Genomic DNA, 25984 nt, shown 5'->3' with positions numbered 1-25984 from the left:
AGTATAAAAAATAGCCTTTAATTATAGAGGTAAGTCACCTAAAAACTGAGGTCAAATAGCTTCTACTATTAGCGGTTAGTCGCCTTAAAACAGAGGTCTCAAAGAGCCTCTAGTTCTAGAAATAAAGCACCCAAAAATAAAGGTCAAAGAGCTTTTAATATTAGAGGTAAGGGGATTGAAATAAAGGTAAAAAAAAAAACTATAATGCTGGAGTATAGCACCTCAAAATAGAGGTCAAAGAACCTCCAATGCTAAAAGTAAGGAGCCTCAAAATAGAGGTCAAAGAGCCTCTAATGTTAAAAGTAAGGAGCCTCAAAATAAAGGTCAAAGACCCTCTAATGATAAAAGTAAGGAGCCTCAAAATAGAGGTCAAAGAACATCTAATACTAAAAGTAAGGAGCCTCAAAACAGGTCAAATACCCTCTAATGCTAAACGTAAGAAGCCTCAAAATAGAGGTCAAAGAGCCTCTAATGCTAAACGTAAGGAGCCTCAAAATAGAGGTCAAAGAGCCTCTAATGCTAAACATAAGAAGACTCAAAATAGAGGTCAAAGAGCCTCTAATGCTTAAAGTATGGAGCCTAAAAATAGAGGTGAAAGAGCCTCTATTACTAAAAGTAAGGAGCCTCAAAACAGTGGCTAAAGAGCCTCTAATGCTAAAAGTAAGGAGCCTCAAAATAAAGATTAAAGAACTAATGCTAAATATAAGAAGCCTCAAAATAGAGGTCAAAGACCCTCTAATGCTAAAAGTAAGGAGCCTCAAAATAGAGGTCAAAGAGCCTCTAATGTTAAAAGTAAGGAGCCTCAAAATAGAGGTCAAAGAGCCTCTAATGCTATAAGTATGGAGCCTCAAATTAGAGGTCAAACACCCTCTAATGCTATAAGTAAGGAGCCTCAAAATAGAGGTCATAGAGCCTCTAATGCTAGAAGTAAGGAGCCTCAAAATAGAGGTCAAAGAGCCTCTAATGCAGGAGATACTGCACATCAAAATCGAGGTCAAAGAGCCTCTAATGCTAAAAGTAAGGAGCCTCAAAATAGAGGTTAAAGAGCCTCTAACGCTAAAAGTAAAGAGCCTCAAAATAGGTCAAAGAGCCTCTAATGTTGAATGTAAGGAGCCTCAAAACCGAGGTCAAAGAGCCTCTAATCTACAAGTAAAGAGCCTCAAAATAGAGGTCAAAGAGAATCTAATGCTAAAAGTAAGGACCCTTAAAATAAGAGGTCAAAGAGCCTCTATTACTAAAAGTAAGGAGCCCTAAAATAGAGGTCAAAGAGACTCGAATGCTAAAAGTGAGCAGTCTCAAAATAGAGGTCAAAGAGCCTTTAATGCTCAAAGTAATGAGCCTCAAAATAGAGGTCAAAGACCCTCTAATGCTAAAAGTAAGGAGCCTGTAAATAGAGGTGAAAGACCTTCTAATGCTAAAAGTAAGGAGCCTCAAAATAGAGGTCAAAGAGACTCTAAAACTAAAAGTAAGTAGCCTCAAAATAGAGGTCAAAGACCCTCTAATGCTAAAAGTAAGGAGCCTCAAAATAGAGGTAAAAAACCCTCTAATGCTAAATGTAAGGAGCCTCAAAATAGAGGTCAAAGAGCCTCTAATGCTAAAAGTAAGGAGCCTCAAAATAGAGGTCAAAGAGACTCTAAAGCTAAACGTAAGGAACCTCAAAATAGAGGTCAAAGAGCCTCTAATGCTAAAAGTATGGAACCTCAAAATAGAGGTCAAAGAGCCTCTAATGCTAAACGTAAGGAGCCTCAAAATAGAGGTAAAAAACCCTCTAATGCTAAATGTAAGGAGCCTCAAAATAGAGGTCAAAGAGCCTCTAATGCTAAAAGTAATGAGCTTCAAAATAGAGGTCAAAGAGACTCTAATGCTAAAAGCAATGAGCCTCAAAATAGAGGTCAAAGAGCCTCTAATGCTAAACGTAAGGAGCCTCAAAATAGAGGCCAAAGACCCTCTAATGCTAAAAGTAATGAGCCTCAAAATAGAGGTCAAAGAGACTCTAATGCTAAAAGTAATGAGCCTCAAAATAGAGGTCAAAGAGCCTCTAATGCTAAAAGTAATGAGCCTCAAAATAGAGGTCAAAGAGACTCTAATGCTGAAAGTGAGCAGTCTTAAAATAGAGGTCAAAGAGCCTCTAATGCTAAACGTAAGGAGCCTCAAAATAGAGGTCAAAGACCCTCTAATGCTAAAAATAATGAGCCTCAAAATAGAGGTCAAAGAGCCTCTAATGCTAAAAGTAATGAGCCTCAAAATAGAGGTCAAAGAGACTCTAATGCTGAAACTGAGCAGTCTTAAAATAGAGGTCAAAGAGCCTCTAATGCTAGAAGTAAGGAGCCTCAAAATAGAGGTCAAAGACCCTATAATGCTAAACGTAAGGAGCCTCAAAATGGAGATCAAAGACCCTCTAATGTTCAAAGCAAGGAGCCTCAAAATAGAGGTCAAAGAGCCTCTAATGCTAAAAGTAATGAGCCTCAAAATAAAGGTCAAAGACCCTCAAATGCTAAAAGTAAGGAGCCTCAAAATAGAGGTCAAAGAGACTCTAATGCTAAAAGTGAGCAGTCTCAAAATAGAGGTCAAAGAGCCCCTAATGCTAAACGTAAGGAGCCTCAAAATAGAGGTAAAAAACCCTCTAATGCTCAAAGTAAAGAGCCCCAAAATAGAGGTCAAAGACCCTATAATGCTAAAAGTAAGGAGTCTCAAAATGGAGGTCAAAGACCTTCTAATGCTAAAAGTAAGGAGCCTCAAAATAGAGGTCAAAGAGCCTCTAATGCTAGAGGTAAAGCACTTCAAATTAGAGATCAAAGAACATATAATGCTAAGATTATAGTACCTCAAAATAGAGGTCATAGAGCCCTTAATACTAAAGGTATGGCACCTCAAAATAGGGCTTAAATATCCTCTAATGTTGGAAGGATGGCACCTCAAAATAAAAGGTCAAAGAGCCTCTAATGCTAGAGGTAAGGTACCTCAAAATAGAGGCCATATAGTCTGGCCTATTCTTTGTATATTCACCCTACGCATTGGTTTCCTGCGCGCCATCGCTTTTCTGCGCGTTCACCAAAAACTGTGCTTCCGCAGAAACTGAGCACCAGCAGCATCCTGTGCGCCAATGCTGCAGTACTCTCCTTCGCACTCGCGCGAGACGCAAAAAGAATAAAAACTTTTTGACAGGTTAAAATTGCCCCGTTCCCCTCCCCGCAAACGCATGACAGCATGCCCGCCGGGCAAAAAGGGAAGAGGCTTCACAGAAGGGTTCAAGATCCCGAAGATTCCATCTTCCAAGGCAAATCAAATGATTCCCCTGAAGAAAGGAAAGATAAATACTGTGAAGAACTGCAGAGTATAATAGGTGAGAACCTAGAGAGATCTTGTTATTGGAGGTACTCTTTTCCAGCACAAGGAGATCCACAAATGTACAAGGACTTCACCATGTGGCAATTACAAATATCAAATAGATCACATAGCCATTGATAAAGAGAGGAGGACTCTGGGAAATGTAACAAGATATAGAGGTGCAGTTATTGGTAGTGATCACCAGCTCCCCATTGCCACACAAATATTAAAACTGAAAGAACCCAACAGAAATGTAGATAGAATACCTAAGTTTGATACAACTAAGCTTCTAGAGGATGAGCACAGAAATCTTTGTAACTGAATGTAGGAATCGATTTACAGTCTTAAGAGATTTTAAGAGACGAAGTTTTGGGACATACAGTTTCAAGGAGAAAACCATGTATATCAAATGATACTTGGGATACTATAAAAAGAAGACAAAGACAGAAATTGATTTCTTAAAGTTTTCGAGGAAGTAATGAAAATTACAATGCAGAGCATGCCAAGTATTTCAGTATTGATAGTGAGGTCAAAAGAAATATCAGGAATGATTGGAGAGAATATTTACACAGGAAAGCAGATGAGGCTGACAAAGCTATGAATTCAGGGAGTGGCTTTGTTGTAGGAATTGCTCTTGGAATTATTAATGAAATCTCTACGGGAAAAAAGAAGCATATACTCATCAAAAAGAAAGATGGATCTGTTATAACAAAAGAACATGTAGAAAAGTAACGTTGGCTTGAACATTTAGTGAGGTCATAAATAGGAAATACGAAGGGAATAATTTGGTTGATATACCTGAAACTGATGAAGACCTTGATGTGCCCATGCATGAATTAGGTGTGTTTGAAGTCGAAGCTATTCTTAAAAAAAAAAAAAAAAAAAAAAAAAAAAGATAGAAAGCCCCTGGATACGAAGGAATAACTGCTGAGATGATATTGCCTGAAAATGAAGTGACTCCCAGATTACCTACAAGATTATTTTTTAGAATGTGGCGTGAAGAGGCAAAGCCTTATGTATGGGAGCTAGGACTGCTGGTGAAAATGACAAAAAAAGATCTGACTGATTGCAATCATTACAGAGGCATCACACTTACGTCAGCTGTCATGAAAATATATAGAATGCTCATTCTAAAGAGACTAGAGAGAAAGATTGATGAAAAGTTGAGAGATGAACAAGCAGGATTTAGAAAAGGTAGAAGTTGTACTGACCAAATTTTCATTTAAGACATGTGGTACAGCAATATGTAGAGTATAGAATTCCACTTTTGATGGTATATGTGGGCTATGAAAAAGCTTTTGATTATGTGCTCTGGCAAATTTTGTGGAGAGTCCTGCGACATTATGGAGTTCCTCTCAAATATGTAAATTTAATTGTCTGTTCATAAGCATAGCAAATGCAAAGTTAATGTTAGTGGCGTCTTATCAAACGAATTTCCAGTGAAAAGTGGAGTACTCTGAGGAAATGTGTTGTTACCTACGTTGTTTATCCTCCTCATAGATTTTGTAATGAATAGATCGGTTGGGGATGGTGGAGAAGGATTGGACTGGATTGGTAATAGAAAATTAGGAGACCTAAAGTATGCTGATGACGCTGTCCTAATTAGCAGAACACCACAGGGCTTGGAAAGTTTGCTTACCAGAATGCATGAAAAATTACATGAAGTTGGGCTCAAGATAAATAGAAGAAAGACAGATGATGAGAACGGAATATGCAATGGAAGATGAAATATCTTTGGAAGGATAAAGGATTAATGAGGTAGAATTATTTAAATATTTAGGAACTATGATATCTAATATAGGAGCTTTAGAATTTATGTTTAATGAAAGATTGAAAAAAGCAAATCAGAGGATGGCTAGGTTAAGTAAAATTTGGAAATCAGGTCGCCTAAAATTACATATAATAATCAGGCTATATATCAGTTTAGTGAGATCGGTGTTACTGTGTGGTCGTGAATCTTGGTATATTAATGAAACTCATTTTGTAGGTTTGAGAACAAAGCCCTCAGAAGAATATTGGGTGTTAAATGACAGGACAGTATTAGAAATGAAACTAAGAGAGATTACTCGAGCGCCACATGTGGATGAGATCATGGTGAGGGGTAGATGGAGATGGTTTGGGGATGCTCTTTGTTCTCCCTAAGAGACATTAGTTCACCAAACTTTAAACTGGCCTCCACAAGGCACTAGAAGAGTTGGAAGACTCAGGACTAAAAAGCATAAAGTAGGATATTGTGATTGGAGAAGTATTGAATTAAAAGCTGAAGATAGAGACGACTAGCGAAATTTAATTGAGGCCCTTTGCATCAATAGGCGTGGGAGGAGATGATGATGATGATATGTGGGCAGTGGCTTCAAGCATCTAGCTCAAGGCGAGTCACTTAGCCTCCTTCTTCCTCTAAAAACTCCTTTGTTGCTCTACCAATGCAAAATAATGGACGATCCTTAATATCTTCCAAAATAATTTGAATTTCTTTTTTATTTCAGGTATAAATAAATCCTTATCATTCGCTATCGGGACTATCCTAGCAGAGTTCAATTATCACTATTTATTACCCTGGTCAATTTAGATTTTGTATTTACGTTAGTGTTTGCAGACATTTTTTCCTAAAGAATCTCGAGATATTTGGTTGCTTTGTATTTCCATGATTTGTCATGTTTCTATCTCTCTTTGTGTTTTTCATTTTATTTTTCTTCATTTCATCTTTTCTTAAATCTTCGATTGTATCCCTTTCTTTTGTAGGTAAAAGTATCTCTTTGATGGCTCGTTCATAGTATGAGGTAACAATGATAAGAATAAAATGGATAGGTACAACTTAGGACGAATATTGTTTATGGGATCAGCTTTGCCCCTCCTTGATGTATCTATCATGCTGTTCACTCTAATGTTGCTCCATTTAACACCATATCAAAAAGGCAACATGACAGTTATCAACATGGAAATTAGCAGGAACAGTGAAAATGTATTCTATTTCAATTCCTGAAATTTTCATTTGGATATGTGAATTATTATAGGAACAATACTGTAAATATAGTAGAGTTTTTTTTTTTTTTTTTTTTAGATATTTCTAGCATTTGGGTTGACACCCCTCTCGAGGATGTTACCATGTTTTGGTCAATCTTTATGAAAGTTTCACCCCCTGAGTGTCAACAGCTTTAAGTGTGTCCCCAGTATTAAATAAATTTTTGAAAATCATATCATAACCATCGAGCTAGAAAGAAACTTTTGTTTTTAATGTAACTCTCAGGGTGTCACTCACTTTTAGGGTGTCACCTTGGGCAGACACCCCTTTTACTGCACCCCTTATGTCTTATTTTGAATTTTTATGATTACATATATGAATATTTATACATAAATGTATATTTGTGTGCTCGAATACAAAGTTTGATTTACATATTCATATAGTAAGGCAAAATTGGACAGTTTTCAAAACCATGGTCAGGCAAAATTGGACAGGCAAACTTCTCCCTTTTTTCTTGGCGAGGCAAAATTGGACAATCTTGGATTACGGACACAAAAATTTATGTAAGTCTATAATTTTTTTCTAGCATATTTATATTGATAGGGACCACAAATTGTCATAGTTTGCCCAACTGAGCGTTGGCGCTTAACGGAAATACAGACGTGTCCAAAATTGCCTCACTGTCCAAAATTGCCTCGCCTCTGAGATATTTTTTTTATTACTGTAATACGAGAATTTCTAATTCTTTGATGATTATGAAACAAGCCATTTTTATAGATGAGACCTCCCTCTCCTGAAAACATGTTTGGTATTTGGTCATAAATTATTAATATAGATTTTGTACAAAGGTTACTAAAAAGGTGTCCAAAATTGCCTCACCCTACTAGTATATATCTATTATGAGAAATGTGGGTTTTTTTTCTTTAATTTTGTATATCTTCCTCCTGTTTTTTTAAGTTTTTAGTTTATATATGAAAAATCTATCATCTTAATGTTCTTAAAATATTTTATAATGTTCATTTCTTCTCTTGTAGTCTATTTATTTTCTTATTTCCTTTCCTCACAGGGCTATTTTCTCTGTTGGAGCCCTTGTGCTTATCCTGCTTTTCCTAATAGGGTTGTAGCTTACCAGTAATAATAATAATAATAATAATAATAATAATAATAATAATGCTCTTTTTAACGATGCAAAATCATCAATACTGTTGATAAACTGTAATGTTAAATTTCCCTTTCATACTTCTTAAACAATAAAACGCAAATAAAGTTTCGGATACTAACTTAACCCTCTTCCTACAGGACCAGGGATCCTTCGTAAGCAGCCCTCAATCCCTGCCAGAAGAGACTGACGTGGTCATCATCGGAGGAGGGTCCTTAGGATGCAACACCTTATACCACCTGGTGAGACTTGGCATAACTAACGCCGTCCTCTTGGAAGCCAACAAAATCACGGCAGGTATCACAGAACGAGGTTCAAGTACCGTTAGACATTCAAAAGTTCAAAATTTGCAGCAACTGTCTTTTTATTGTTTATATATGAAATATCTGTTTTGATGTTGTTACTGTTTTTAAAATAATCTATTTTAATTGTTCATTACTTCTCATATGGATTATTTATTTTTGTATTTTCTCTCCTCCCTGGGATATTTTTCCTTGTTGGAGCCCTTGGGATTATAGCATATCGCTTTTCCAACTAAGGTTGTAGCTTAGCTATTAATAATAATAATAATAATAATAATAATAATAATAATAGATCTACTATTTTGCTAGTTTTAGCTTTAAAACATAACGTATTTGTAGAAAACATAATTATGTCTAGTACGAAAATCAAAGGATTAGATGTAAGAAGAAAATGAAAAAAAAAAAACCGACAGGCCGCTGTTGTAATTGTTGGCGGTTGCCGACTTCGCATGTAAACAATGCGATACGTCAGTCAATATTTTAATGAACAATTATTAATCTAATTAGCTGACCACGAACCTAATCGGGGGTGTCATCTGATCTGTAAAAGGGGGGAGGGGTGTGTGATAAATTTATGCTGTTAATATTGGCATGAGAAACGAGCGCATATAACTTAGGGTTTGGGGGTGGGGGGTGGGGGGGGGGGCACTTTAGAAGAAATGGGCATGATTTGGTGTATTCTAATGACATATAAATATGAAACTATGGATGATACTAAGGGAAAAGAATGAGTGATTTATCAATATTAGTTAGTCAATAAGTTTAAAAGTCCCCATTTTACAGATTGGCTGAAATACTGTACAAGTCTTCTACATAACTGTAGGGACTATGCAAGATTTTACAGTTTAAGTAATGATGATAAAAATAAACTTATTATTTTATAACGCTGTTATACTATAGGATTTATTGGGTTCCATTCAGGGTCTAAAATACCAGTCCTGTAATACTAAAAGCCCTTTCCTCCAATGTAAGTTTTAATATTTAAGGTGATGGATGGTAGCAATGCACGGATAGGTTTCCTTAAAGCAAATGGGTGTTACAGACAAATACACACACAAATAAAGCAGTTCCAACACCTAAACACAACTCACAAATCACAAATTGTCGACCTAAGGGCTCGGCCAGACCAAGCGCGGCTAGCGGCGAGGTTAGCGGCAAGAGGTTATGGCGGCAAATTGAAACCTTAGGTATCTTATGTAGGTGGCCAGATAGGAGGCGCGGGAAGCAGGTTATGGCGGCAAATTGAAACCTTAGGTATCTTATGTAGGTGGCCAGATAGGAGGCGCGGGAAGCAGGTTATGGCGGCAAATTGAAACCTTAGGTATCTTATGTAGGTGGCCAGATAGGAGGAGCGAGATGGCGGCAAATTGAAACCTTAGGTATCTTATGTAGGTGGCCAGATAGGAGGCGCGGGAAGCAGGTTATGGCGGCAAATTGAAACCTTAGGTATCTTATGTAGGTGGCCAGATAGGAGGCGCGAGATGGCGGCAAATTGAAACCTTAGGTATCTTATGTAGGTGGCCAGATAGGAGGCGCGGGAAGCAGGTTATGGCGGCAAATTGAAACCTTAGGTATCTTATGTAGGTGGCCAGATAGGAGGCGCGGGAAGCAGGTTATGGCGGCAAATTGAAACCTTAGGTATCTTATGTAGGTGGCCAGATAGGAGGAGCGAGATGGCGGCAAATTGAAACCTTAGGTATCTTATGTAGGTGGCCAGATAGGAGGCGCGGGAAGCAGGTTATGGCGGCAAATTGAAACCTTAGGTATCTTATGTAGGTGGCCAGATAGGAGGCGCGGGAAGCAGGTTATGGCGGCAAATTGAAACCTTAGGTATCTTATGTAGGTGGCCAGATAGGAGGAGCGAGATGGCGGCAAATTGAAACCTTAGGTATCTTATGTAGGTGGCCAGATAGGAGGCGCGAGATGGCGGCAAATTGAAACCTTAGGTATCTTATGTAGGTGGCCAGATAGGAGGCGCGGGAAGCAGGTTATGGCGGCAAATTGAAACCTTAGGTATCTTATGTAGGTGGCCAGATAGGAGGCGCGGGAAGCAGGTTATGGCGGCAAATTGAAACCTTAGGTATCTTATGTAGGTGGCCAGATAGGAGGAGCGAGATGGCGGCAAATTGAAACCTTAGGTATCTTATGTAGGTGGCCAGATAGGAGGCGCGAGATGGCGGCAAATTGAAACCTTAGGTATCTTATGTAGGTGGCCAGATAGGAGGCGCGGGAAGCAGGTTATGGCGGCAAATTGAAACCTTAGGTATCTTATGTAGGTGGCCAGATAGGAGGAGCGAGATGGCGGCAAATTGAAACCTTAGGTATCTTATGTAGGTGGCCAGATAGGAGGCGCGGGAAGCCTCGCGCCTCCTATCTGGCCACCTACATAAGATACCTAAGGTTTCAATTTGCCGCCATAACCTCTTGCCGCTAGCCGCGCTTGGTCTGGCCGGGCCCTAACAGCGCCAGGACTCCTCGCTGCCGAGAGGAAGGACGCTGGTGATTGGTACAACACATGAACATACGCTACCGGGACCTAAGCGATGTCAGGCAGGGCAGCCGATCGGGACTACGGTTTACACCAAAACCAAAGCAAGTAATTCAGAAAGAAAAAAAGAAGGCAACAGTGCTTACTCCATACAAATGGGAAAAAACACTTTAATAGAAGATGGTAGCAAAAGGTGTAAATTAGTGACTAGAAGGAGAATCTCTCGTGGAAAACCAAGAGAAAATATAGAATGAATATTGAGTGAATTGATTGTTGAATGTATGAAATGAAAACTTTGCAAATAACAACACAGTTGAATGAGAAAGAGAAGTAGCGGTGGAGGAAAGAGATGCGCGCGCGCGTGTGTAGGTAGATTGCCTTGCCTTATGCAAGGCACGGGCTCTTGCGTTGGCAGCCAGTAAAAGAATGTAATTGTATATTGTTTTAATTAAATTTGAAAGAGGGATAGAGATGCGTGGTGGTAATTCATTTGTGGGAACCCTTTCGAGAATTAAAGCTTTTTTTTATAATTGATTAAGAAAATGCTTACTTCTGAATACAATCATACAATATATGCGCATTAAAAATAGCCACAAATATTTGCTTGTCTGTCCACACTTTGCTTACTAATTTATTACCTCCAACGAAGCTGGAAGGTCATGTTTTACACCGTTTGTGTGTTTGTTTGTTTGTGAACAGCTTCCTGGACACAATTTTGATTGTAGAGTAATGAAACTTGTAGTGATTAACTGTTATGTAAAATGCTTGTAATGGTTAAATTTTGCGAAGGTCAAGGCCACGGTCAAGCAGAATGTCAATTCACGTGATCAGCCATAAGTTTGGACATCGTTGCCACAGACTTCAAACTTGGTTCATATTTGAGTCTGTGGAAATCCACGTCAATTAATACATGTTGAGGTCAAGGTCGAGAAATAAGCTGCCGCTGAGGAGGTCTGCACTCTATTGAGTGCCCCTCTAGTTAGCTGTCTTAGGGCTCGGCCACACCAAGCGCGGCTAGCGGCGCGGTTAGCGGGAAGAGGTTCCCCGGCAAATTGAAACCTAAGGCCGGCCATACACTAGCATGTACACCTGACAGGTACGCCTGAACAGTTACGCCTGTCATGTATACCTGATACCTGAGGAGCACACACATTCTTCATGCATACCTGTCAAGTTTGTCAGTTAGCTATGGATTCTCGAGAAGATGAGTTGTACTTTCTCTCCTTATTATCTGTAGTTTTTGTGAAATGTAAAAACAGACGGAAGAAACGCAAACAATGGTGTAAGGAATGGCTGCAAAGAAGATACAAATTTACCCATATCAATCTTCTTAATGAATTGAGACATGAATCATCTGATTATGACAAATTTCTGCACATGAATGAATCTGTGTACAACGAGTTGCTGTCACTTATATCTCCCTTGATTAAAGGAACTCAACTGTAAAATAAGTCAAAATTACAAAATATTTAAACTGTCCACATCAAAGGATTAATAACTAAGAGACCTGCTCAGGTACACCTGATGAAACCGCCACTCACACATCAAGTTTACTCACCTGACAGGCGTAACTGTTCAGGCGTACCTGTCAGGTGTACATGATAGTGTATGGCCGGCCTTAGGTATCTTATGTAGGTGACCAGATAGGAGGCGCGAGAAGCCTCCAACCGCTGCAGTTGCCGCCACACTATGTTTCATGTTTTAAAATATCGCGGCGGTTTGAGTGTCTTCACCCGAGATTACGCCATTTTTCATCAGTTCCTGAAGGGGTACGTGTTCAGTTGTTCGTTTCCAGCCATAACTAATCAACAATTTATTGGGAGGTGTTGAGGAGAGCAAAAATCAATTAAATAAATGGAAGTTATGGCAATCAACTGCAAATGGATGGTAATAAAATAGTGGGTAGGCCTAAGCCTTTTTGTGCTTTGCAACCTATTTAATCACCATATATATATATATATATATATATATATATATATATATATATATATATATATATGAGAGGTAGAGAAATTTCAAATGTGAAAAGAATCTATGTACATTTAAACAATATATCTTATGCAAATGCTAGTTAATTCTGGAATGAAAGGGACAATGATTTTTCGTGAACTTTATCATATTTGAAGCAATTATAATAACTGGTAAGAGAGAGATTGAGGTTCTCTATAGTTCGACGTTTGCTTTTTGAGCCTGAATCCAGGAAGGATGTTGCCATCAAAGAATTAAAAGACTTGAGAAATATGCAGATATTCATTAAATCTGTCCCCCTACAAACGAGACTGAGGACATTAATTTCAAAATTAATTTATTTTCACTTCTCTATTTATCAAAACCGAGAATCCATACTCTTGTGTAATATATTGTTCAGATTGAAATAAAGATTTTCAATCGGAAGTAATTTCCTACTCAAACATCATCATCATGTTTACGAGGAAGGCTATCAGCAGGGAGTGAGGAGGCAAGAGAGGTGTGGCGGTTCCGGTGTGGCCACCCAACATTTTGTCGCTGGCCTGCCGCCCGAGTCATGCCGCTACCGCGCAGCTCATCGCGCTTGGTGTGGCCGAGTCCTTAAGGGTCAATAGCGCAAGATATTCGTGGTGAACTTGACATACCTACTATTTTGTTAGTTATAACGTTAAAACATAATATATTTGCAGAATGATTATGTCTAATACGCAAATCAAATGTTTAGATGCAGGAAAATTAGTAACAAACTCACAGGCAACTGCAGCAAACGTTGATGTATCCGACTTCGAAGTTCGTTACTGTTCGTATGTAAACAATGGGCTACGGCAGTAAATATTCATATGGACAATTAATCTGACCACGAACCTAATGAAAAATGACTTAGTCTATTACTTCATTATTTTATACCTGTTTGTGTTGAGTATATATATTTTCTATTATCCTTAATAGCCTGATTTCCAGCATCTGTTAAAACTAGGAGGAAAATGATGGGATAGAGGTAATTGATATGTCCCTGAATACGAAAATTATGTCCCACCGTCACCCCCCCCCCCCCTGGTGTCTTGGATATACTTTTATAATTATTATAGAACAAAAGGATTATCCGCAGTATTGAAAAAAAATAATCTAGATCGATGACGTTAAAATTTTCAAAATTTTATCGGTTTCGGGGTAACGAATCTATCACTCGGTATAGAGTCAAGCCTGCCTGACACTTGTGCGCATTTTTGCCACGCACTGGCACGCATTGATGCGTGCCAGTGCGTGCCACGGTGTTTTTCCCGCACTGTTCACGACCAGTTCACTCCAGTTCGTGCATCGTTCACGCGACGTTCACGCGATGGCACGAATTGGCACGCGAAGTTCACGAGATGTTCACGACACGTTCACGCGAGTTCACTCATCATTCCGCATCGTTTCCGCATCGTTCACGCCAGTTCACGCCAGTTCACGAATTGGCCACTCCATATAAAAACGGGGCTTCTCCAACCCGAGGACATTCTTGGATTGGCTTCGGAAGAGACAACAATGCTTTCTGTCAGAGACACCATTGCATTGAGGAGAAGAAACGTATCTTTCTCGTTTGTATTTTTTGTTGCCCTTTATTTTTGTTTCAATAAGAAAGCATTTGATTTACATATAAATAGCAGACATAAAATATGTACAAGTATTAAGAAAGCATTTTATTTTAACATTAAAAGCAGCAAACATGAAAAGTTTTTAGGCTTTTGATTTTAAGGTAATAGAGAAAAAAGTGTGTTGAAATAAGAAATCATTTTATTTTTACATTAAAACAGCAAACAGAAAAAATTTGTTTTGCTCTTCATTTTAAGGTAATAAAGAAGAATAAGTATGTTGATGAAATAAAACATCATTTTATTTTTACATTCAAACAGCAAACTTAAAAATTTCTTGGGTTTATTTTTCAGTTCATTTTTATTTAAAACAAAAGTTTTGGGTCTTGATTGGTAATAGAGGAAAATAAGTGTGTGCATGAAATAAGACATCATTTTATTTTTACATTCAAACAGCAAATATAAACAATTATTAGGTTTATATTTTTCTTTCCTTTTCATTAATTTTTTTCGTTTCCTTTTTGTTTCTCTTCATTATAAAGTTATAGAAATAGTTTGAAATAAGACATCATTTTATTTTTACATTCAAACAGAAAATATAAATATTTATTAGGTTTATTTTTCTTTCCTTTTCATTATTTTTTTCGTTTCCTTTTTGTTTCTCTTCATTATAAAGTTATAGAAATAGTTTGAAATAAGATATAATTTTTTTTCACATTAAAACAGCAAATATAAAAATTTATTAGGTTTATTTTTCTTTCCTTTTCATTAATTTTTTCGTTTCCTTTTTGTTTCTCTTCATTATAAAGTTATAGAAATAGTTTGAAATAAGATATCATTTTTTTTTCACATTAAAACAGCAAATATAAAAATTTATTAGGTTTATTTTTCTTTCCTTTTCATTAATTTTTTCGTTTCCTTTTTGTTTCTCTTCATTATAAAGTTCACGCCACTTCCCGCATCGTTCACTCCAGTTCACGCCAGTTCCCGCACTGTTCACTCCAGTTCACTCCAGTTGACGCATCGTTCACGACTATTTCACGGCCATTTAGTGCGTGCCAATGCGTGCCACAAACTTTAAACATTTCAAAGTTCTGGGCACGCATGGCACGCATTGATACGCTCTGGCACACGAGTTCCCGCACTGTTCACGACATTTTCACGGCTCTTTCACGCGAGTTCGCGCATCAATGCGTGCCAGTGCGTGCCACGAATGCGTGCAAGTGTCAGGTACCCTTCACGAAGCAGGTCCAGTTCTTTATAATATTAATTTACGTAACTTACAAAATAGAGGGAAGAGGCAATCGGAAAAAAAGATATGGGGATGAATGTAAGGTTAGAACAATTAAATTAAAGCGTAGAAAGTACACGACGAATTGCTGCAGATGGAAAGAAATGGAAGATAATTAAAAGTCAACGACACTGATGTTTCGGGAGTTCTCTGGCTTGAGAGTACATCGGGCACACTATTTTAACTTATTTCTTTTCATGTTTTTCTGTTCTTTTATTAAAAGTTTTTATAGGTTCTATATGAAAGATCTATTTTATTGTTGTTACTGTTTTCAAAATATTTTATCTTAATTAATCATTACTTCTCTTGTAGTTGATTTACTTCCTGATTTTCTTCGCTTACTGGGATGTATTTCCATGTTGGAGCCCTTGGGCTTATATCATCCCGCTTTTCCAAGTAGGGTTGTAGTAATACTGATATTAATACTAGAGGGGAAGAGCCTAACCTACTTATGGACAGAGTTTTGGCAACAACATACCTCATCTTGAAATAATTTAAATTTTGTGCCAAGGTAACGCAAACATTGGCCAGACGTCTTACGTTTTGGCAAGGGAACAAAACATGGAAAACGAACTTTGTACTTGTTAAGTGAATAAATAGAAAAAATTAAGATATTTTTCATATAGTTAATATTTATACGTAAGGTGAATGATTTGTTGAAAGAGTTTCATGCATGGATTATAAAGCTAAATACTACCGTTAGAGAGTCTTTGGGTCCTTTGACTGGCCAGACTGTACTACATTGGATCCTTCTCTCTGGTTACGGCTCTTTGCCTACACATACACGAATAGTCTGGCCTACTCTTTCCACATTCTCTGTCCTCTTACCCCTGACAACACTGAGATTAACAAACAATTCTTCATTCAAGGTGTTAACTACCGCAATATAATTGTTCAGTGGCTATTTTCCTCTTGGTAAGGGTAAAAGAGACTATTTAGTTATGGCAAGTAACTCTTCCAAGAGAAGAACACGCCAAAATCAAACCATTGTTCACTAGTCTTGGATAGTGCTATAGCCTATATACCATGGCCTTCCACTGTCTTGGATTAGAGTTCTCTTGCATGAGGGTACACTCGGGCACGCTGTTCTATCTTATTTCTCTCTCTCTCCTGTGTTTTGAAGTTTTTATCGTTTATACATGACAGATATAATCTGATGTTGCTATTATTCTTAGTAAATTTTATTTTGATTGGTTATTACTATTTTTATTTACGTTTCTCCTTTCCTCACTGGGCTATTTTTCCCTGTTGGAACCCTTGGGCTAATAGCATTTGCTTTTACAAATAGGGTTATTGCTTAGCTTGTAATAATAATAATAATAATAATAATAATAATAATAATAATAATATGGGATTTGAAGATAGTGAAGATTTAGACTGATGGGTCATTACAGCAAGGAGATTGATAGGTCATTACAGCAAATATATTGATAAGTCATTACCACAAGTAGATTAATAGGTCATTGCAGCAAGAAGATTGATAAGTCATTACAGCAAGATTGACAGGTCATTAAAGCAAATAGATTGATAGGTCACTACAGCAAGGACATTGATATGTCATTACAGCAAGGATATTGATAGGACATTAAAGTAAGGCGAATGATAGGTTATTACCACAAGTAGATTGATAGGTCATTACAGCAAGGGGATAGATAAGTCATTACAGCAAGGGGATTGATAGGTCATCACAGCAAGAAGTTAGATGTTACTATAGGTCCTATACATAACGTCCACCTTATTAGATCAAGGTTTGTTGCTTAGATCTTTATATACAATTTTTTTTTTTGGGGGGGGGGGAGTGAAATGCCTAATATTGAAGGAAACTTCATCTAGAGATCATAAATCAGAATATCATTGCAAAATTGAATTGGAATTCATTAAATCATTTTGAGAGAAGATTTACGATGAAAATAAGTATATAGATAAGATGCCCCTCATTAGCTTCAGTGTATATTGTATTTATGAAATCGAAATAATAATAATAATAATAATAATAATAATAATAATAATAATAATAATAATAATAATAATAAATCTGTAACTAGGGAGACACTAAAAAGTAGAACATGGGGCAAAAAGTAGCAACAGAGAAAAAAGGAAAATAGCAAAAGAAAATAACAAAAGACAATAAAAAGTAAGAAATGTCTGATAAAAAGTACCTAGGGCGAGCAATAAAAAAGTAGAAAGATAGAAAAAAATAGCCAATGAGTCAATTAAAAGTAAAAAAGAGACAGAACTTTTTTAAACTCTCTTAAAAGCAATTATAAAGGAGACAACCTTGACGTAAGCTTTTTTAAAAATATAATTTTATGTATACGAAAGATTTGACACTTTCGTAAATGGTGCAGGATAATGTAAAAGTAAAGTTAAAGGTTTCCTGTAAGGAGGGAGGGGTTTGTGGGTGGCAATTAGTGCACCTGACGCGGAGCACTGCAAGCGGACCCTAACTAAGCCTACAATTCTTTTTCCTTTCCTCCACCTTATTCATCTTGTTACTGTTCTTAAAATATTTTGTATTAATCGTACATTACTTCTCTTGTAGTTTATTTATTTCCTTCTTTTCTTTCCTCACTGGGCTATTTTTCCTGTTGGAGGCCTTGAGATTATAGCATCCTGCTTTTCCAACTAGGGTTGTAGCTCAGTTAATAATAATAATAATAATAATAATAAAAGATCGACAAAATAAACAAGAAAAAATTCTCCGTGACTTCTTTACATGAAAAATAGGACAAAATAAAGAATATATTTCTTAAAGATCAGTAAATCCTAAAATGAAGTTAAAAGGTATTCCTTCTTTCAGGGACCACTTGGCACACGGCAGGTTTGTTGTGGCGTCTTCGGCCGAATGACACTGAAATCCACCTTATCAACACCACCAGAGATCTTCTTATGAGACTTGAGCAGGAGACGGGCGTGGACCCTGGCTGGATTAACAATGGGGGTCTCTTCATTGCCTCTAACAAGGTACTTTCTGCCGAGAGGAGAGTTGTAGTAGTCTATTTGTAAGGTCCCTGACTTTCCTCTGTGTCAGAGTAATAATAATAATAATAATAATAATAATAATAATAATAATAATAATAATAATAATAATAATAAAATGATCAATAGACAGCTGGTCGCCACATTTGAGAACTGAAGTGAATTTGGTACTATTAGTACTTGGATACAATGGAGAGGCTGTTTGAAGAAAGAACTGCCAGTGATTTTATTCTTCTGGAAGCGTTGTGAACGTTGTAGAGGCTGTGGAGTGAATGCATGTGGCTTTGCAGCCAGTGATTTTTACCTTCTAGAAGAATCGTAAATGTTATAGGGGCTATCTGAGCAAATTGGAGTCTTGTTCAAGGCTGTATAGTTTCCAGTAGTGTCTGCAACATCACTGTCCTTGTGAGCTAGGGAGGAGAAGGGGAGGAGTGGGGTTAAGAGCCTGTAATTGGTCTACTTGCCGAGCTATCAACAGCCAATGCCTGGCCATCCTTGGTTCTAGCTTGGGCTCAGAAGATGTTGGGTGTGGGCACTATTCACGTTTAGATGGAAGTTGATGACAACTTAGTACATTAGGCCTACAGGTATCTTTAATTATAAGTACAGAGGATATCTGTCTTAAGAAGCATTACATAGATGATAATGTCAGAACACCATGTTTCAGCTTTATTCATCAACTACAATGTATTTTCTACAGCTGTTCTCATGAATAGGTATTTTCCTTCTTATTTTTTCTCTCCTGTTACTTGTACTCTTCCTCCTCTGCCACCATTATTTTTCCTGTCCTCAATGCTACTTGTACTCCTCCTCCTCTACAATCCTTCTCAATTCTTCATGTTCTTAATGCTACTTGTACTCCTCCTCCTCTACAAACCTTCTCAATTCTTCATGTTCTTAATGCTACTTGTACTCCACCTCCTCTACAATCCTTCTCAATTCTTCATGTTCTTAATGCTACTTGTACTCCTCCTCCTCTACAATCCTTCTCAATTCTTCATGTTCTTAATGCTACTTGTACTCCTCCTCCTCTACAATCCTTCTCAATTCTTCCTGTTCTTAATGCTACTTGTACTCCTCCTCTACAATCCTTCTCAATTCTTCATGTTCTTAATGCTACTTGTACTCCTCCTCCTCTACAATCCTTCTCAATTCTTCATGTTCTTAATGCTACTTGTTCTCCTTCTCCTCTACTTTCCTTCTTAATTTTTTCTGTTCGTAATGCTACTTGCATTCCTCCTCCTCTACATTCCTTCTTAATTCTTCCTGTTCTTAAGGCTACTTGTACTCCTCTTCCTTTACAATCCTTCTTAATTCTTCCTGTTCTCAATCTTCTTTTCCAGGCACGTCTGGATGAGTACAAGCGTCTCCTAACAATGGGAAGAACTCAGGGAATTGAGAGCCACATCTTGGACCCAAAGGAAACCAAGAAACTCTACCCTCTCATCAATGCAGAGGACATCATAGGAACTCTCTACTGCCCGGGAGATGGTATGCAGTTCTTAAAAATGGTTTCAATTTCAGTCACAATGATAATCATAACAGATAAAGGTTTTTTAGGGTAAGTTTATGGACAAGTAGGATGTCTTAGATGCCTAAGAAGCATTATTTTAGGCAAAGAGTCTATCAAAACGGGGACTTTTCATCACAATCATCTTCGTAATTAATGTAGAATTTACTTTTAATATCCTGATAGTTTTATTTTCCTCCACTTTGTGGTGCAATGAATTGCAGAATGCATAATACTCCTTCAACATTGCTATTCATTTAAATTTATAATTCTCTCCAGCGCTTTAATGTTTATGACCTTCCAGTCCATGTACATAAAACAAAAATAAATAATCATCTCTCTTCAGGCACAGTGGACCCGACAGGATTCTGCACAGCGCTGACACGTTCAGCGACAAGGTCAGGGGCCAAAGTGATTGAAAACTGTCCAGTTATCAACATCCAAACTGTAGATACAATGTTAGGTGGGAAAAAAGTCAGCGAAGTTCATACCCCACATGGCATCATTAAAACAAATGCCATTGTAAATGCTACAGGTAATGATGCAAGACCAGTTGGTGGTGTGTAAATGATGAGGCAATTTATTTGGTCAATACATTTTTGTAATGCTCAATATGCTTGTCTCGTTTATAACAAAACGCTATTTTAAAGGAGCCTGGGCGAATGACATCGCAAAAATGGTTGGTGTGGAGCTCCCGCTGGTTCCTATGAAACATGCTTACATAGTAACGGAGAGAATCGAAGGGATTGAGAATATGCCCAATGTTCGTGATCACGACGCGTCTGTCTACTTGAGACTGCAAGGGGATGCTCTCTCTGTTGGAGGATATGAGAACGATCCCATACTACTAGAGAAAGTGAGTCTTGCATGCACAACGGTTTTACATTATATTTCGGAATATTTGGCAATCCAAAATGATATAAGCAATCCTAATAAATCTCACAGAAGGAAGAAATCCTCGAACAATATATTACAGCAGACTCCCAATGTGTGCGTTAGATGAATTATCCAGCATAGTTTGCAAATCCCCTGCCACTTCTGGTAATGCCTAAAACATCTATGGTTCCAATGCTCTTGTGGGTTAGGGCCGTTGTAATTGATGAAACAACCAATACATATTCTAAGCAAGTGATCTAAGATAGCATATAATTGACTTTTATAGTCCGAGCTTGAAGTACCCTCATTTGCAGAATTTTCCATATATGTTAAACATGGCTCCTTGTCATATTTGAGCTTCATTAATAACCTTGACTAAAAATAGCAAAATACTAAATACTTCATAATTCAGGGGACATTGCATAAAATCATTGTGCATTTAGGAGTCTGTTGTAATCTAAAGAAGCTTTTTTGATCTGAAATTTAGCAGCTGCTTTTAAACAAGCTTTAATACTAGGCCTTTTGAATGCTATCCCAGTTAGATAGAGACTTCGCTTTTGGCTTATATGAACTGGATTGGAATACCTTTAGTGCACACATCGATGGTGCCATAAACAGGGTTCCTGTTTTAGAAAAGACTGGAATCAAATCCACTGTCTGTGGTCCAGAGTCATTTACACCAGACCACAAGCCACTAATGGGTAAGAACAGTAAATTATTTTATGATTCTTTTCACTTGTAATGATTTAAAAAGCTTTGAAATCCTTAAATTCACACACTTTTATATGTATGTTATGAACCACCTTATCTACTCTCGAGTTTTGATCTATGCCATTTTTAAAATGACACAAAGACCACTCAACATGTTACCAGCAGGAGTCAAGGCGGTGTTTTAGTAGAAGTGAAGACAGAAAGTAATGAACATCATTTAAATTTTCATAATTGACTTACAGTAAGATAGAAATGGTTATAATTCTCTAAAAATTAACCCCAGGCGAAGACCCTCACATTCAAGGGTTCTTCTACTGCTGTGGCTTCAACAGTGCAGGCATGATGCTGGGCGGAGGTTGTGGGGACCAGACAGCTAAGTGGGTCGCTCACGGCAGACCTGACATTGATATGTTTGGATATGACATCAGGAGGTAGGAAAGATCTTTATCAGGACAATTTTCAACAGGAAAAATGTTTAATTATGTCATAGATATCCCTTAGTTTAATTCAATTGGCCATAAGTTCCCGAATAATACGCCAAAGTGATCCTTTGATTCTAATTAGCAACAGAATTATACTTAGTTCTGTCTGCATACTAAATTCTACTCTTTTGTCAGGTTTCATACTTCCTTGAACTCGGACAGAGACTGGGTCGTGGCAAGATCTCACGAATCTTATGCGAAGAACTACAGCATTGTCTTCCCTCATGATGAGCCATTAGCTGGTAGAGGCAAAAGACTGTCCCCATTGCACAAGGTAAGCTTTCTGTTGCCCCTTGAAATCACACCTAATTCATCGCCAAAATTATTATAAAAACAATAAAATTTCCCGAACTGTAGCAAGGAGAGGTATAGTCACTAAGATTTTATGATTTGTGTTCATTTTATACTGGATAAATTAAGGTATTCCAAATAAAATTGAACACTGATTGATCATGAATTGTCATCTTGATCTTAGATCCTAGAGGACCAAGGATGTGTATTCCAAGAACGCCATGGCTGGGAACGGCCAGGGTGGTTCAATATAGAACCCACACCAACTCAACCATATGACTGGTATGGAGCCTATCAAACATCCCTGAATACAGACAAAAGATACACCACAGCTCTATCAGCCGATTATTCATTTGACTTCCCAAAACATCACAAACTGGTCAGTATGATTGCATAACTCTTTTCTTTTCGTTTAATGTGTTTTTCTTCACAGTGAAAGTATGGAGGTAACATAAAAGCTAATAAGTTCAAAATTATCATTATCAAGCCCTGACAACCAAATATAAAACTGTACTCAGTGTAAAGCTGCATCTTTTTCATCAAGTAGCACAGATGTTGCTATTCATACGCAATTTGGCTACTTCCATAGAAAAGTCAAATAGAACCCCAAACAAGAAACTACCAAAGCCTGCTCATCAAGTTATTAATTGTGTATTTTGGCCCATTTCAAAATTTGAAAAATTTTAGGCAACAATAATTCTTACTAGAACACTAAAATATGATTTGAATATAACATTCTTGCACAGTTTAGTAACAAAAATACTTAGTTCCATTTATCCCTCCTTTTTAATGTCAGATCCAGGAAGAGTGTCTGGGATGCCGGAATGCAGCGGCTGTGTTTGATATGTCCTACTTTGGTAAATTCTACATTATAGGACCTGATGCTCAGGAGGCAGCTGATTGGCTGTTTTCTGCTGACGTCAACAGGGACACTGGCACAACTGTCTACACTTGCATGCTTAATAAACATGGGGGTATCGAGGCCGATTTAACAGTGGTATGTACAGTTGATTCATATTTTATTCTTTGAAACTAAGTTAAATCTTAGGGGCTAAAACTTTGTGGTAAAATTTATCAGGGTTTAGACCTCATCATAGCCGATTGCTAATAGGAGGCCGGATGTTAAATGATGCTATCGATGTGTTCATAGGGAGAGTACTCCTGTTTCATATAATTTTAGTAACTACTTGCACCAAAATCACAACAGACCAAAATCCCAACAGACCAAAATCACAACTTATTGCTGTTTTCAAACTTATAATGCATAAGGGTAGAGAGATTCAAAACCAGCTTAAACCTGATTAGGTATTTCATTTTCTCTTACTCTCCTAACAAGAGCAGAAGGATGGCATGAATAGTAGTGTGAACTTAATATTATTGCTTCTGTAATACTAAGTTTTTCTTTATTATCATCATCATTATTATTATCACCAGAGCATCTGTGAAGGAGGGCAAGGTTCACCTTGCGACCCAGCATTTGAAGGACGAGGCTTCTACCTAGCAGCAGGAGGCGCTGCAGCTCTGCAGAACTTAGCCCATGTCCTGAAGGAACTGAGGACGCATGAATGGGATGTCCAGTTGATCAATCACACCGACGACATGGCCATGCTTTCCGTCCAAGGACCCAAAAGCAGGGAAATCCTTCAGAGGATTTCTGACGCAGATTTTAGCAACGAAGCCTTCCCATTTTCCACACACAAAGTCATCGACGTGGCTGGCCACAGAGTGAGAGCACTGAGGCTTTCCTTCGTAGGAGAAATGGGTGAGGCTTTGTGTTTATTTTTTGAATCACTACTCCTGCTACTACTACTACTACTATTACGACTGCTGCAGCTGCTGCCGCTACTGGTAGCATTAGTAGTTGTTGTTGTAGTAGTAGAAATAATGCTGAAAATATACACTCACTCTCATGGAACAAGTAAAAGTTCCACTTGATTATCAAACTTGAAAAAGATAGAACCTGACTGAAGAAAACAAGAGTATGTTACTTATAAAGAAGCTTGATCAGAAAATGCAGTATTCTGAAATATAGGGTATTTCAATCCTATCAGGAATTCAATCATTCTTAGTCTAAACCTCTTCTCCAATAGGCTGGGAACTCCACGTTCCAAACAACTCAGCTGTCGAGGTCTACAAGGCAATAATGGATGCTGGCAAACCAAAGGGTCTAGTGAATGCTGGATATCGTGCAATTGATTCATTATCATGTGAGAAAGTAAGTTTAAACAGGTATCAAACAACAAATGTTCTTGATAGCTTAGTGGTGCAGTCATCATCTTCCACAGAAGTGGTTCCAAGTTCAGTTCCTTCACAACCTTACTGTTCCTGTGAGTTTGGTATTGAGAGTTTGTAGAGTTATCATTTAACATTGCCTTGCTTTCCCAAGTCTCACATAGGTGAAATGTGGGCAAGAGTGTTGATTATATATACTTATATTATGTCTTTCAAGATATGCGTATGGACGATGGACTAATCCTTATCTGTTATGTACATTAGAGACCTTTAGGCTTTTAATCACAAAAAAGAAAAATGCTTTCCTAAGAGTCTTCTTTAAATTAATATTATTTTGTTCTGGAACTTTCTAACCCTACTTCTCTTAGGGCTTTTATTACCCAATTTTTAAAAAAAAACAATAAAGATAATTTGAACTAATACAGGGGCTTCACTAAATGCATAATAGGCACTAGGATGCCACGAAAAAGCCTATCACAGTGCAATGTAACATAACATGTCGCATGGGTACCATAACCAAAGTTGTTACTGGATCCCCATATCTTAAATCTATTAAGGCCCTATGCCCTGACCTATCACTGGAGCAGAGGATTGGCATATAAATAATAAATAACTGCCTAATATAATTGAATAATCTCAGCAATCCCTGATCTATTACTTGATCCCTATAAAAGCACTATTACATAATCTATCACTCGAACCCAAAAATAAGAATATTGCTAAACAAAAAACAACCTAAATAATACTCCGTAATATCAGTACTTTAACCATTTCCATTTTCGCAGGGATATCGACACTGGCACGCTGATATCCGGCCCGATGACACGCCTCTAGAAGCTGGTCTTGGCTTCACCTGCAAGCTGAAGACAGACACCAGCTTCTTAGGCAGAGAGGCTATAGAACAGCAGAAGCTTCAGGGCATCAAGAAGAAAATTGTTACCATCACCCTGGATGATTCCAGAAAACCACTTTGGGGCCTGGAAGGCATCTGGAGGGACGCAGAACCAGTTGGCTACGTCAGAAGAGCAGAGTTCTCCTTTGCCTTGGGAAAGGCTCTCGCCTATGGTTACGTACGTCGCCCTGATGCTGCAAACATTACAAATGACTTTCTGAAAACTGGAGAGTGGAAGGTAGAGTCAAAGGGAGAACTCCTGGATGCAAAAATTCACATTCGATCTCCTTTTGATCCAAAGAATCTCAGAGTAAAGGGGCTTTACAATGAACTCTAAACCACATGAAAGTACCAGCACTTTTTGAGGACAGAATTTTTTAATACCATCTGTCTGTTTTTCCTGTTTATATTTTATATTCATAGCTTATCTTACTGAAATTCCTATAATAAATAAATGGGATTCTATACGTCCATTATAATTCTTAAATAAAATTGTCATATACTTAGTGTATCATTCATTCCCGTAAATTTTTATAAAAAAATTAGACTTAAAAGACAAGGACTTGAACAGATGATATTCTAGTTATTAAAGGGTACTAAAAAACCACGAAAAGGAAAATGCGGTTTTTTTTTTTTTTTCACAATGTGATGTTTGCACGATTAGTAAGAAGTTGCAATCCAAAGTCCAAAGTTTACTGGATTAAATTAATACCAAAGGTACAGTGACATTGCCCTAGCTTGCAAGGCAATGCCCTAGAGACTGACCATAAATACATATAATTAGCGCCCAAGCCCCCTCTCCACCTAACCTAGGACCGGAGAGGGCTAGGCAATGACCGATGATGACTCAGCAAGTTGACATATAGGATCCCCCAAAACCCCCCATCCTTAGCTCACAAGGATGGTGAGGTTGCAGAATCTATAAGAAACCATCGAGCTT

The 25984-nt window shown here is 37.7% G+C and overlaps 1 protein-coding gene across 1 annotated transcript in view; it reads left to right on the top strand.

Annotated features, from left to right (window-relative positions):
* LOC137656663 (sarcosine dehydrogenase, mitochondrial-like) overlaps nt 1-25497 on the top strand; it is a 42129-nt gene extending 16632 nt beyond the window's left edge. Inside the window, exons 3-15 of the mRNA XM_068390836.1 lie at nt 7589-7745; nt 17872-18035; nt 19394-19541; nt 19907-20095; nt 20211-20416; nt 20975-21137; nt 21431-21578; nt 21765-21903; nt 22105-22299; nt 22717-22917; nt 23355-23682; nt 24011-24135; nt 24938-25497. Coding sequence (XP_068246937.1) covers nt 7589-7745; nt 17872-18035; nt 19394-19541; nt 19907-20095; nt 20211-20416; nt 20975-21137; nt 21431-21578; nt 21765-21903; nt 22105-22299; nt 22717-22917; nt 23355-23682; nt 24011-24135; nt 24938-25381 — 2607 coding nt within the window. The 3' untranslated portion in view covers nt 25382-25497. The remainder of the gene's footprint in view (nt 1-7588; nt 7746-17871; nt 18036-19393; nt 19542-19906; nt 20096-20210; nt 20417-20974; nt 21138-21430; nt 21579-21764; nt 21904-22104; nt 22300-22716; nt 22918-23354; nt 23683-24010; nt 24136-24937) is intronic.
* The last annotated feature ends 487 nt before the right edge of the window (nt 25498-25984 follow it).

The sequence above is a fragment of the Palaemon carinicauda genome, chromosome 17 (genome assembly GCF_036898095.1).
Source record: "Palaemon carinicauda isolate YSFRI2023 chromosome 17, ASM3689809v2, whole genome shotgun sequence".
NCBI classification, from domain to species: Eukaryota; Metazoa; Arthropoda; class Malacostraca; order Decapoda; family Palaemonidae; genus Palaemon; species Palaemon carinicauda.
The sequence above is the reverse complement of the archived record's forward strand: the minus strand, read 5'-3'. Positions and strand labels throughout refer to the sequence as shown.